General features: G+C 43.5%; 1 protein-coding gene across 1 annotated transcript in view; it reads left to right on the top strand.

Moving 5' to 3' along the window:
* The first annotated feature begins 1,221 nt into the window (after positions 1-1,221).
* Positions 1,222-15,169, top strand: part of atp1a3a (ATPase Na+/K+ transporting subunit alpha 3a) — a 35,073-nt gene continuing 21,125 nt past the window's right edge. Inside the window, exons 1-2 of the mRNA XM_021571982.3 lie at positions 1,222-1,585; positions 1,901-1,981. Of these exons, the coding sequence (XP_021427657.1) occupies positions 1,976-1,981 (6 nt within the window). The 5' untranslated portion in view covers positions 1,222-1,585; positions 1,901-1,975. The remainder of the gene's footprint in view (positions 1,586-1,900; positions 1,982-15,169) is intronic.

Genomic DNA, 15,169 nt, shown 5'->3' with positions numbered 1-15,169 from the left:
CAGCTAACTTTGGTGTGGAGAGAGAGATAAGAGACGCATAGAGACCACAGCTGACTTTGGTGTGGAGAGAGAGATAAGAGACGCATAGAGACCACAGCTGACTTTGGTGTGGATAGATAAGAGATGCATGGAGACCACAGCTGACTTTGGTGTGGAGAGAGAGATAAGAGACGCATAGAGACCACAGCTGACTTTGGTGTGGAGAGATGAGAGACGCATAGAGACCACAGCTGACTTTGGTGTGGAGAGATAAGAGACGCATAGAGACCACAGCTAACTTTGGTGTGGAGAGAGAGATAAGAGACGCATAGAGACCACAGCTGACTTTGGTGTGGAGAGATAAGAGATGCATGGAGACCACAGCTGACTTTGGTGTGGAGAGAGAGATAAGAGACGCATAGAGACCACAGCTAACTTTGGTGTGGAGAGAGAGATAAGAGACGCATAGAGACCACAGCTGACTTTGGTGTGGAGAGATAAGAGATGCATGGAGACCACAGCTGACTTTGGTGTGGAGAGAGAGATAAGAGAGGCATGGAGACCACAGCTGACTTTGGTGTGGAGAGATAAGAGATGCATGGAGACCACAGCTAACGTTGGTGTGGAGAGATAAGAGATACATGGAGACCACAGCTGACTTTGGTGTGGAGAGACAAGAGAGGCATAGAGACCACGGCTGACTTTGGTGTGGAGAGAGATAAGATATGCATAGAGACCACAGCTAACTTTGGTGTGGAGAGAGAGATAAGAGATGCATGGAGACCACAGCTGACTTTGGTGTGGAGAGACAAGAGAGGCATAGAGACCACAGCTGACTTTGGTGTGGTGAGAAAGATAAGAGATGCATGGAGACCACAGCTGACTTTGGTGTGGAGGGATAAGAGATGCGTGGAGACCACAGCTAACGTTGGTGTGGAGAGATAAGAGATGCATGGAGACCACAGCTGACAGTGGGGGCTTAGACGGAGGTAATTGAGAGGAACACTACAGTGTAGTAACAGATTGATCATTGGGGAGGGACAGTGCCAGTCTATTAATTTGCTTTCGAAATAGGGATGACATTCTTGAGCATAGCCTTTGTATTTATAGCTGCAGGAGAGACTCCATAATGTCATTGACGTGTTGTGAAGACCATCTCTCAAGAGATAGGAATTTCACGTGTGAGGTAGGCTAACTGTCAAGCAAACTGCTAAGTATGAAAGTATAAACGTTTTCATAGTTGTTAGACAGTTGATCTGTCAAGCATTCTGTCACTTCAATTATTGGCAAATGTTTGACCATCCTGACGCAAAATTGGACTGGTGATCAGTCAACAGTTTTTTTGTAATGCGACCTATTGTGGCGGAGAATGGTCTGTGGTTGGATTATAGTTGCGAGTGCGACTGATTACATAGCGCACTTGCAATAGGTCTGTCCTGCTTTGCGTCTCTATGGGAGTGCCAGTGCATCTCACACACCCACTGGCATTTCTTTCACACACGGAGTGGTGTGGAGAGTGGAGAGGAACGGCAACTGGGCATAGCAGCGGAGGGAGACAGAATCCGAATACCGCTAACCAAGACGCTCGGCTCTTCAATTTGACCTGGTATCATTTTCACGTCATACAGAGCAACGCTTATTGCTAGGATGCTTGTAATTGTATATTACACATAAAACGGCCCCTTTAATTCGTTTTTGTTTGTGTGTGTATGGGAGGGAGGGAGGGGGGGGGGGGGGGGGGAATACAACTTGGCATAGGTATTCAATGAAACCTTGCCTTCTCACGTATGCCTATGCCGTTCCTCTTTTAAATGAGATATGATCATTTATTATTAGAGCAAAAGCCAATTGTGTCAGGAAGAAGAGCGTTTGTTCCTCAAATTTGTCGAGTACAGTTTCCTCTTCTGTTTTTATACTACAGCCGACTATCAACTATTCTGCTTTGAATCCAGCCTAAAACAGTTTCATCTGCTGATACCCGACTGACTGAGCGGAGATGGGGGTAAGAGCTATTTCCATTCTAATTGGTGTGCGTAATAATGAGTTTATGAATGGGTAGCTGTAACCTATGGGGAATGTGTAGCGCACCTTAAAGATAATAAATATCATATTAGAATGGCATAGTCCACTATAGTATTTCGATGGCTTGTGATACCATGACAAATTGGTGTGACTTTACTTGCATGACTGTTAAACGTTTGCAGTGTAGCTATTTATGTCTATGTTGATTCAATGCAATTGCACGAATTACAGTCCCAATACCTTTAATTACTGTCTATTCTTTCGTTACATTATATTTTCTTGCCATGTCTGTGTTAAATAGCAACATTACTGACATTGTTATAATCTCCTATCTGCCCTGTTTTCCGAATTGCACCCGAACCGATCCGCGACACACTTCCACTCTTCTCCTCTCCAGATGCCAGTCGGTGCGTCATAATGGAGTTACCGGGAGAGGGGAATCTGTTGTTTCATTCCCGCTCCAAAATGGACATTAATAACGCTAAACATATGTAGGCTATCGATGGATGGACCTCGTGCCAAATTGAAAACAAGCTCTTCTCTAAACCCAAATCCCAAATTAGCCGGATGTTTTTTTTGGCCATTCACTATTTGGAAACTATATTCAATTGAATTTGAATGGCACATATAGATCTTGCCAATAAGAATTACAATATTTAGGCTAGGATACCGAAGAAAGGCAATGGTGATGCAGTAAGGATGGCGGACAACTTTATCAATCCTCGACATCTCATTAAATCTAAATAGGTCTAATTCCATTACATTATGAGTCTGGTTGTCATCATTTTGTTTCACGTTTTGACCCCTTGCTTTTATTGCACACTGATGGCCTCCGTGATTGTAATTTGGAATTGATGGAGAGGCGACGGGGACAGATTCAGAGGGTGGGTGTGGGATACTAAATGTCGATAGATTATATTTGAATTGACGACCACTTGTTTTATACCCATCCTACAGAGTAATATTTTAACTCGCGGAAGCTGTGAAAGTCGTTGCTTATGGATATACCGAAAGGGAATTAGTGGAGAGGTTCGGTTAGGGTACCAAACGGCGCAGACAGCTGCGTCAAAATGGATGCCCAATTCCCCATTTCGATGTGGGTTAGGGAGGTTGTCGTAGCCTAATAATCAAACATGCCAGTGCATGATTCTAACAGAAAACCTTGCTAATTTCCAGTGGCGATTTTGGCATATAAATCTTGGTGGGGCAAAACAAAATTATGTGGGATGCATGCCAGCAAAGCCACAACACAACACTAAACAATACATTCATTGCACTATACCACTGCTATACCTGGCAATCAGCGGAGCCTTGTCTGGCAACGAAACAGTTCATTCAGCCTCATTTACTGCCTTTTAAAAATCCATAACTGATATGGCTGACTTGCTTAAACAAATGTGGTTTCTACTGACAATTGAGATGTACACGCTGTGTCATAAGGGGAAGACAAGCAGATGAGAGGCAATCTGTAATTTTGATTAAGACAGTCATTTTGAAATGTACAGTGACAGAATTCAGAACATGGGCCGTTCTTACAGTGTTCTTCCTGTACACCAAGTCAGAACCGTAGGATAAATAAAGGGGGCATTTAAGCAGACAATGAAAGCTCTTACAATATTCAATGATTACATTTCTCAAAAACTGGTTATAGGCTTCATGTGCACCACTAAGTCAGAACAGTAGGCGCAATTAAAAGGTGAAAATATAGCAAATTATTGGGTGAAGCTACTAACAACTTACTACACAACATGCACTTAGTATTACTTTCTTAGCTACAGTATACATACAGGTGAAGTCGGAAGTTTACCAACACTTAGGTTGGAGTCATTAAAACCCGTTTTTTAACCACTCCACAAATTTCTTGTTAATTAACAAACTATAGTTTTGGCAAGTTGGTTAGGACATCTACTTTGTGCATGACACAAGTCATTTTTCCAACAATTGTTTACAGACAGATTATTTCACTTGTAATTCACAATTCCAATGGGTCAGAAGTTTACATGTATGTATGTAAACTTCCAACTTCAACTGTATCTCCCTGGCATGTTACATAATTTATGCAGCAGCATACAATACATTTTTGGACTCACCTTGTGATGAAGCCACATGGTCCTTCGTGGGCAAATTTTATCATCAAACTTTGTCATCAAAGTCTGACATTTCTCTGGATTTAAGGTGCTTTCAAGACAACTGGGAACTCGAGAAAAAAAAAGTTGAATCATGATGACGTCAGTGATCTTCAGGTAATAGCTCTAGAAAGAGGGTTTCCAATTTACAATTCTGAGTTGGATGAAAGTTCAAAACGTATTTTCCCAGTCGTAGCTTGTTTTTCCAGAGTTCCCAGTTGTTTTGAACTCACTAAAGTCATATTTTGCAGTTCCAAGTTAACAGGGGTTTTGAGCGCGGCATAAATCATGCTTCATTTACAGCATGGCCAATGTTGATGTTTATAATTTTAAACTAGGAAAAGAGACCCTTAATCTAAGACTTGGGACCACACTCCACTGATTCCTTCCAAACCACTCATTGTTGAAGTTGCAATTTCCAACTTGTTGTGTAATGTTTATGTCCAATGGCTGATGAGCACCGATACGTTTTATCTGTAATTTATCTTCCTTATTTCTCTTCATATGACGAGGATTAAAAAGGATTTGCCAGTAGATTGTCAACTTGATTCATGATGATGACTGCTAGCTAAGATTTTGAAAGTATGATGCCAGTCCAAAGCTTCTGTAGATATAACGTGATTTGACGTAATTTCATCTGTGGTCAATGAAATTGAGCCTTTTTGGATGGGCATTTCTAATGTAACTCTATGGCAGCACCCAAGGGGCTTGAATTTTCGAGCTCTACCCTTAGACTTGGCGGTGACGTAGTGTCCCCTTGAGTGACAGAACACTGAGGCAATAATGGCGCCACGCTCCGTATTTTCTGCTGCCTTGCCCCACCACCACGCTAGGAGTGTGGCGCACTGAGCTAGGCTGAAACACCTGCATTTTGGAGCTGCCTTACTCAAGAAAACATAAAAGAAACCATGTTTGTATGCGGCTTTATTAACTCAATGATATATATATATATATTTTTTTTTTAAACATTATTTGCAAACAGATATGTGATATGTGTTAATGCCAAAATAACATGAAATACAGGCAAGCCCCCAAAAATTCCCTGCCCCAATGACGGGTCGCCACTGCTCATTTAATTTCTGTCTGACACAGACTGCCAAAATCCTATTGATTAGTTATGGCAAAAATACAAAATGTTCCAATCCATCGTGGTATATCCTGCCTTAAACCGATGATTTCATGGTTTGCGATGAAATATGTTCCGTGCTATCCAAGATCCTTTGGATGTCCCTACCCCATTGAAATTTGAAATGGTTAGGGTTAAGATTGTGGTAAGGGTTAAAGTTAGGGTTAGGGTTTACGCTAGGCATATCCAAAGGATCCTGAATAGCATTGGCCAATGAAATACACAGGCCTTACTCCTTTAGTTGGACCTAATTTGGGGCGACAGTTGATCTCACGGGATGAGTATTAAGGCTATCATCAGTCTACTTGAAATGGTGTCACGCTGTCATGGTCGTAATTCCCGTCGGATAGCCCGGAGAGGGGGACCGCGTGCAACTCAATCATTTTCACACTTCAAACAGGGAGTCTGGCCAGAGTGAGCGGACTAAGGCTAGGATTTGTTGACATACCGCCATGGGGGAATAAAAACGGGGTGGTCAGGTTTATAAATTGTTATAGTTGACACCAAGGCCATTCAAATCAATCAATCAAGGCTGCCCAGGGACAAAATATGGGACTAGGTCAACCATTGAATTAGGCCTTGTGGTGGAGTGGTTCCTGCCGGAGACACTGATTTGAGACGATACCCCATAGAATGAGGGAGGGTACTGACGGAGATGGAGAATGTGGGAGGGAGGAAAGATAGCAGGGAAGTCTCTGTGGTGAGCAGTGGTGGGGAAAGTATCCAATTGTCATACTTGTGTCAAAGTAAAGATTCCTTAAAATAAAATGACTTGAGTTAAAGTAGGCCAGGAAAATACTGCTTGAGTAAAAGTCCAAAAAGTATTTGGTTTTAAATATACTTAAGTACCAAAATTAAATGTAATTGCTAAAATATACTTAAGTATCAAAAGTAAATGTAAAAAGCATTATCACGTTTCAGGTAAGACCCGAATGCAGACTGTGTCGAAGTAACAATGTTTATTACAGCAACAGGGGCAGGCAAATGACAGGTCAAGGCAGACAGGGGTCGATAATCCAGAGTAGTGGGGCAAAGGTACAGGACAGCAGGATCAGGGCGGGCAGAAAAGGGAAAAACAGGGGAAAACGGACAATCAAGAGACAGGAACAGAGGGAAAGACGCTGGTAGACTTGACGAAACAAAATGAACTGGCAACAGACAAACAGAGAACACAGGTATAAATACATAGGGGAAAATGGGCGACACCTGGAGGGGGTGGAGACAAGCACGAAGACAGGTGAAACCGATCAGCCGTGACAAGCATTTAAAATTCCTTATATTAAGCAAACCAGACAGTACCATTTTTTATGTATGTATAGCCAGGGGCACACTCCAACCCTCATCATTTACAAATGAAGCATGTGTGTTTAGTGAGTCCGCCAGAATGACCAGGGATGTTCTTTTGATAGCTGTATGAAATTGGACCATTTTCGTGTCCTGCCAAGCATTCAAAATGTAACGAGTACTTTTGTGTGTCATGGAAAATGTATGGAATATTGCAGTGCTAGCTGTGCCACTAGAGATTCTGGGTTCATGTCCAGGCTCTGTCACAGCCGGCCGTGACCAGGAGACTCATGGGACGGCGCACAGTTGGCCTAGCATCGTCCGGGTTAGGGGAGGGTTTGGCCGGCAGGGATGTCATTGTCCCATCGCGCACTAGCGGCTCCTGAGGCGGGCTGTGTGCACGCTGACACGGTCGCCAGGTGTACGGTGTTTCGTCCGACACATTGGTGCGGCTGGCTTCCGGGTTAAGTGGGCATTGTGTCAAGAAGAAGTGCTGCTTGGTTGGGTTGTGTTTCGGGTGACGGACGGCTCTCAACTTTCGCCTATCCCAAGTCCGTGCGGGAGTTGCAGCGATGAGACAAGACTGTAACTACCAATTGGATACCATGAAACTGGGGTGAAAAAGGTGTAAAAAAAAATATATATAATAATAAAAAAGATTGATGAGGGAAAAAACTATTGTATCCATTTTAGAATTAGGCTGTAATGTAGAAGGGTCTTGGTCAGCCATTGTTATGATTGATGGCTGAGAAGAAGAGTGACGGCTAGATTATGTATTCTGTTTTATTTCCTCCATGGCTGCCATTAATGTCCTTGGCTGTGGATGAATAACCAATCCCAGGGCTTCATTGGGAGACTGCTGTGGATGATGGAATGTGTTTGTGTTTAAGTGCATGTACTGTATGTATGTATGTATGTACTGCATGTATGTGTGAGACAGAAGATGTACATTGAGGGGGAGCAGTTCTGCTATATGTATACAGTAATCTGCCGTGACTACTGCATATAGCCTGCCCTTTACAGAGCATTCAGAAAGTATTCAGACCCCTTGACTCTGCCAAATTTTCTTATGTTACAGCCTTATTCTAAAACAGGTTAAATCACTTTTTCCCCTCATCAATCTACACACAATACCCCCTAATGACAAAGCAAAAACTGTTTTTAAGATTTGTTTTTCAAATTGATAAAACATTTAAAACTCATATCACATGTACATAAGTATTCAGACTCTTTATTCAGTACTTTGTTGAAGCACCTTTGGCAGCGATTACAGCCTCGGGTCTTCTTGGGTATGACACTACAAGCTTGGCACACCTGTATTTGGGGAGTTTCTCCCATTCTTCTCTGCAGATCCTCTCAAGCTCTGTCAGGTTCGAAGGGGAGCTTCTCTGCACGGCTATTTTCAGGACTCTCCAGAGATGTTTGATCGGATTCAAGTCCAGGCTCTGGCTGGGCCACTCAAGGAAATTCAGAGACTTGTCCCGAAGCCACTCCTGCGTTGTCTTGGCTGTGTGCTTAGGGTCGTTGTCCTGATGGAAGGTGAACCTCCGCCCCAGTCTGAGGCCCTGCGTGCTCTGGAACAGGTTTTTATCAAGAATCTCTCTGTACTTTGCCTCCGTTCATCTTTCCCTCGATCCTGACGGGTCTTCCAGTCTCTGAAACTGAAAAGAATCCCCACAGCATGATGCTGCCACCACCTTGCTTCACCATAGGGATGGTGCCAGGTTTCCTCCAGATATAACGCTGGGCATTTAGGCCAATAAGTTCAATCTTGGTTTCATCACACCAGAGAATCTAGGTTCTCTTGGTCTGAGAGTCCTTTAGGTGCCTTTTGGCAAACTCCAAGCAGGCTGTTATGTGCATTTTACTGAGGAGTGGCTTTCGTCTGGCCACTACCATAAGGTCTGATTGGTGGAGTGCTGCAGAGATGGTTATCCTTCTGGAAGGTTCTCCCATCTCCACAGAGGAACTCTGGAGCTCTTTCAGAGTGACCATCTGGTTCTTGGTCACGTCCCAGACCAAGGCCCTTCTACCCTGATTGCTCAGTTTGGCAAGGCGGCCAGCTTTAGGAAGAGTCTTGGTGGTTCCAAACTTCTTCCATTTAAGAATAATGGAGGCCACTGTGTTCTTGGGGACCTTCAATGCTGCAGAAATGTTTTTGTACCCTTCCCCAGATCTGTGCATCCACATAATCCTATCTCTGAGCTCTATGGACAATTCCTTCGACCTCATGGCTTGGTTTTTGCTCTGACATGGACTGTCAACTGTGGGACCTTATATAGACAGGTGTGTGACTTTCCAAATCATGTCCAATCAATTGTATTTACCACAGGTGGACTCCAATGATGAATGGAAACAGGATGTTCCTGAGCTCACATTCGAGTCTCATGGCAAAGGGTTTGAATAGTTATGTAAATAAGGTATTTCTGTTTTTACATTTTTGATACATTTGCAAATGTCATAATGTATTGTGTAGATTGGTGATTGATTGATTTTAGAATAAGGCTGTAAGGCAACAAAAAGTGGAAAAAGTCAAGGTCTGAATACTTTCTGAATGCGCTGTATGTAATGTGTAACGTTTCTTGACAGCATCTGCTAAGTTATAGGACCTGTATTGGTTTGTCTCCTCTCTATCAATGTCTGATTTATTGAACTAGTCTGGAATCTGAATAACCTGAGGACAGCCGATAAGCCACATGGTCTCCACTTTGATGAGTACAGCAAGTGTCGTAGTGTGTCCATGATATAGCTCTCATTTGCATTCTCCTCCCCGCCCCTCCTCTGTTGTGATTGGTTGAGCAACACCCATGCCCCAATTGTCAATCCAATAAATCAGTTTCAGTTGTACAACCATTATGCATCAGGTGAATCTATGTTGGTTAAACGTTAGCATGTACTAGAGTCCAACATTTAAGTTTTATGAACATCAAAGTAACACTTTCTGTGTAACCACACTTTCTGTGTAAAAATCTCAATACAGAATTGTAAGTCATTCTACAGTTAGATTCAGTTAGATTCTGAGATTCTAGATTCCCCCCCCCCCCCCCCCCACACACACACAAAAAAAGTGATGAGATTGCATTCAAAGTTGCTTTCAAATGCAGCGTTGTGTCAAGGCGTTGGTGACGGGGGGGAACTCCTTGTATGTATGAGTCACCAGTGCCAGTAAAGAGGGTGATTATGGGCCGTTGAATAATGCAGTCCTGACATCTCATCTGCGTTGATGGGACCTCTTGTTTCCTGCATGTCTGGTTTCCAACAGCTGTGTGTGTGTGTGTGTGTGTGTGTGTGTGTGTGTGTGTGTGTGTGTGTGTGTGTGTGATCCATACTGCTCTAATGTACGTCAGGGATCAGGGACATCCAATAAACCATGTCCTAGTAGTGAAAGGCCGTCATTGATTTCCAAGTTTGGCGAACATGACATCACTTCCTGTCAGAGGTGTGAAGACGGGCTTTTACTGTTTTTCCATCAGGGTAAATAGAACAGCTCGGTGATGCATGAGTTAAAAGGTGGTCAGTTAGATTAATATTTCTTAACAGTCCAGGGATTGGCTGTTGCCAGGAAACCTGGCTCATTTGTGGCCGGGTCTGTCAAGCTCATTCAGTCAATAGTAGCCATTTTGGTCAAACAGTGTGTGTGACCAGTGGGCTTTAGAGATATGATGTGTCTTTAGGGATCAGTAGAAGTGAATGAGTGAAGGGAAATGCCATTCAACCCATATGCAGCCCCGTCTTAAAGCACAGTCAAACAGCGAGGGCGCTCAAACGTCAAACGTCATACGCTTAACGCAATCACATGCCGAACATGATCAAGTAAACGATGTACTTACATCAATGTATGTCATTTGACAGAAGCCCCTACCCCCCCCACACTGGATGAACCGATCACAGGAGAAAAGAGAGAAGACAGATGGGTGGGCTTCTGGGGAGGGGGCAATGTAGGGATGGATGGATGATGGAGGGGGTGGGGGGGGCGGGTCTCCGGTCAGTGTGCGTCAGTGATTTCTAGGTCGATCCACTGATCGGCGTGTAGTGATGATCTGGTTCTCTGTGGAAGAGAGGTCTGTGGTCTACAGGATGTAGTCTGTGGCAAAGCACTCTGAAATATTCTAGAGCAGGTCTGCACTGGTACGGAAACTGTACTTCCTCTTTCTTGGGTATCAACACTTGGTTAAACACAGCTTCTGCAACCCCGTGGCCCATTTTCTAGCCTGTGGCATACATTCTGAAATTCAATTTGGCTAAAGGTAAAGTTAACTATATTTCCATGGTTCTTGGATATTACCATTTGTTGTGTAGGAAATTAAAGATTCAACAGCTTTAATCTGCAAACCTGTCGGCTACAAGTACCATAGGCTACTGCTGGTGCATTGGGATAAGGCATTATGCTCAGCCCAAAATCATAGTGTCTGAGACAAGGAGTTCTGATCTAGAATCAGGTCCCGCCTTTCAATGTAATCTCATTCATCATGATCTAAAACTGATCCTATATCAGCACTCATACACTGAGAATTTCTTCTTAGAAATTCCTCAGGTCGAGCCTGTACAAAAGTGCAGGCAGTGGTTAGTGCTGAGCAGGGGTCCTTCTAATGAACACGTCGGGCTAGTGTGTGCCTGAGTGGAAAGACTCTTGGGCATCAGCCTTGACTGTGAATGGATGTGTAGGCTACACGTGTGTGTGTGTAGTGGGCTGGGAGCAGAGAGGGAATAGCCAATAGAATTGAGCGAGGAAGCATTCAATATCATGAGTGGATGGTTGTATAATCAATTGTCTGTATTGGTGCGTATGTTATGAACGCACAGAATGACTGGGTAAAAATGGATGTGTGTGAATGGGTTAGTAAAATGACTCAGTGACTGGGCTTGTAGTGCTGGATATAGGTTCCAGTCTGAAACCTGTGTTCAAATCCCACCGCTGCCACAAACGGTATGTGGCTTTGAGATGAATCCCAACATGAGAAAGGTTCACACAGCTCAAAGTTTCCCTTGAATCATGCACTCCTTTCAGAACCATTCAGCTCTTCGTGAGCAAGGGAATGAGTGAATACGTGCAAGTGATAGAAGATAGGGGAGAGAGAAAATAGAGTCGAAGGTGAACGCGATTAAGAGAGAGAGTGGTAGAACACCGATAGAATGATAGAAGACGAGAGAGAGAGAGAGAGAGAGAGAGGGGGAATAAAAGAGAGTAAGGATTACTATATTGTTCAGTGGGTTTGTCCTATACTCTAGTAAACAGTGGTAATCCCACCTCCTGCTCCAGATTTTCACACTATCCCTCCTTTATGACAGATGGCTTACAATCACATCACTCACGCACGCAAACACACACGGGGACACGCTCACACATAGAGCTTCACACCGACCCAACATCATACTGAATCACATACACACACACTAAATACTTCATATACGAATAAGTAAAGGTACACATACACACACACTGTATACTTTATATACAAATAAGTAAAGGTACACATACACACACACTGTATACTTTATATACAAATAAGTAAAGGTACACATACACACACACTGTATACTTTATATACAAATAAGTAAAGGTACACATACACACACACACTGTATACTTTATATACAAAGAAGTAAAGGTACACATACACACACTAAATACTTCATATACAAATAAGTAAAGGTAGACATACACACACACTGTATACTTCAAATACAAATAAGTAAAGGTACACATACACACACTCTTACACCTACCATTACAATAACAGCCATACTTCACAACAACACCTCACACGCAATATGGCCTAGTATCTCGGTAGCTATATCATCTTAATGATTATCAGTCATGGCAAGTGGATTCTAATAGAAACAAGAGCGCAGAATAACAGGATGTTGGTGGTTTAACAGCAAACCATGAGATATGCTACTTTACCAAAACAGAAAACAAACACAAACCGTTGCCATAGCAAACAAAAGTCTGGATTAAACCTACAGATAAGACCCCTCCCAAATGTCCCTTCTCACCCCCTCCCCTCTGCCTTTTCAAAACTAATTTGAGAGCAACGGGATTTAAGTGGATTATCAGCATAGTCAGTTAGTGGTAGGCTAGGCAACTGAGGGGTTTAGTGGATGACATTTTGGCTCTACTGTGGAGGACTCCTGGGGTACTTCCTGGTTTGTGTGTGTTAGATTCTGGGAAACAGAAGCAGATGTAGTAGGAAGATGAACCACCAAAGGCTCCTGTGATGCATATCTTGTAAAATGTCAAGCTGCGGGATTTAGCTCTGATACAATGATTTGGAGTCGTCTCATAGGACAGGTTATATATCCATATCTGCAAGCTTTTGAATCTCTCCCCTGAGTGGCAATGTCTAGTCTTTGATCAAGCGATGCAGACTGTAATTCAGCCATGAAACGTGGTTACCTTGTGGACTGCGCAAGATGGATACAATGTGAATGTATCAGGGACGAAACCCAAAGCCCCGCTCATAGTGTGTTTTACTGTCTTACTGCGATTGAATAGAGACCCTAAAGTTGAGACGATACATTGCCACTTGTATGTATTAGGACCATATGGCACTGATAGGCACATACAGTGCATTTGGAAAGCCATGATGTGGTCCAACTCCCCAACCGGCTCGGGGGGCGAAGGTCGAGTCATGCGTCCTCCGAAAACATGACCCGCCAAACCGCACTTCCTATAACACCCACCCGCTTAACCTGGAAGCCAGTTGCACCGATGTGTCGGAGGAAACACCGTTCAACTGACGACCGAGGTCAGCCTGCTAGGCGCCTGGCCCGCCACAAGGAGTCGCTAGAGTGAGATGAGTCAAGTAAAGACCCCGGCCAAACCCTCCCCTAACCCGGACAATGCTGGGCCAATTGTGTGCCGCCCTGTGAGACTCCCAATCACGGCCGATTGTGATACAGCCCGGGATCGAACCCGGGTCTGTAGTGACGCCTCTAGCACTGCCTTAGAAATCTGTTCGACTCGGGAGGCCCACCATTTAAAAACTATTTTATACATTTGCAAAATTTTTTAAAAAACAACTCATTTTGCTTTGTCAGTCTGGGGTATTGTGTGTAGATTGATGAGGGAAAAAAACAATTGAATCAATTTTAGAATAAGGCTGTAATGTAACAAAATGTGGGAAAAGTCAAGGGTTCTGAATACTTTCCAAATACACTGTACAAAGACATAATGTGTGTTTCTTTGAAGAGTGTAACTGCTTGTTTAAATCATTTTGTATGGTATTATTCCATGTTCTATCTGTCTTGGTGGTCATTGTACACTGTGACATTCTCAAACCCATCCATAACAACAACTTTTGGTCATGTAGTGTACAAGAGGCATGTAAACACATACACACACATATAAGGCACATAGTTTAGTAGGTCTATCATTGACCAAATCTCCTCTCAGGACGTTCTCAGGACTTGCTGTGGTCCGTAGTCTCCCTGATCACCATGGCCCCCTGGAGCCACAGGGCCACTGTCATGCGCTTTCCATAGAAACGACCATGTGAGGTCCCGCTCACTGCTGCCACTGTGGCACTGTACTCTCACAAGGCTCGCATTGTCCACGGATGAGAGAAAGAGGAAGGGATGTGAAGAGAGTTTGGGAGAGAGAGAGAGAGAGAGAGAGAGATGAAAGGAGAGAAAGACACAGTAAAATAGAGGGTGGGTGTGGAGGGAGTAATTGAGGGAGGGAATGGTAGAGGAAGAAAGCATGTTTGGGTGCCTTTTCATTAGGTAGGAAATCATTAACTCATCACTTACAGTTAAATAGGGAGCTTGAGGCAGTCTTAAGGGAAACAAAGCAACAGGGGCAGGTGGGTCGAGGTGGTTAGATTCATTGAAATGGCGCCAATGTTCCAAAGTGACGTCGCTCAATGTACGCATTTACAAAGTTCCCACTTCAAACTTCAATATTTAAAAGAAAAAGCCTTCAATCAGGTTAACAAAAAAACAGATTTACCGCGAAAGACAACGGGTGGGGTCTACCTGGCACGAATGCAGCCTTTCCCGTTGAGATACCAAGACCGATCTGACAAGAAAATCCCAGAAATTGGTGTTTACCGGGAATACACTTGGTCACTCCTTGGCCCATACCTTGTCCCAATGACAGGAATTCATTTTAATGTTGGGAAACATAAACATTTGGATAGTTTCACTACCTATAGGAGACGCCTAGTAAAGTCGCCGAGTTTTAAACCATAACCCATTGGTCCTGGTTAGACAAAACCTTCCATTCTGGACCATGTTATACACACATCCTCCTGGCTGTTATACTTTGATCCTTTTCATGTGAAATATACAAAGCTAGAGTGGAAAATATTTAGGGAGCTTTGCCCAATCGTATAATTACGGCAGCCTTGCACTTCAATCTCTGTTTGCTTGTTTGATTGTGGCCTACACTCAAGTAGCTAACAGTGATATTGTGGGTTATCTGAGTGCATGAATTCCTATGTAATTGTGGCTTTGGCTTGTGGTGCACGTAGGATACCAGCTGGCACCAGGAAGCCCACTTCACTGCCATACTCAAAGTTACTACGGCAGCATTGAGGCATTCACAGCCTAACATGGTGCTTTTAGGATTAGCTGACCCACACTGTGTATTAGCCCAGCCTTTTTCTATGTAAAATATGGACGAGTCAGG

Source organism: Oncorhynchus mykiss, chromosome 18 (assembly GCF_057628025.1).
Source record: "Oncorhynchus mykiss isolate SJ-2025 chromosome 18, ASM5762802v1, whole genome shotgun sequence".
In the NCBI taxonomy this organism is placed as follows: Eukaryota; Metazoa; Chordata; class Actinopteri; order Salmoniformes; family Salmonidae; genus Oncorhynchus; species Oncorhynchus mykiss.
This window is presented reverse-complemented; position numbering and strand designations above follow the sequence as displayed.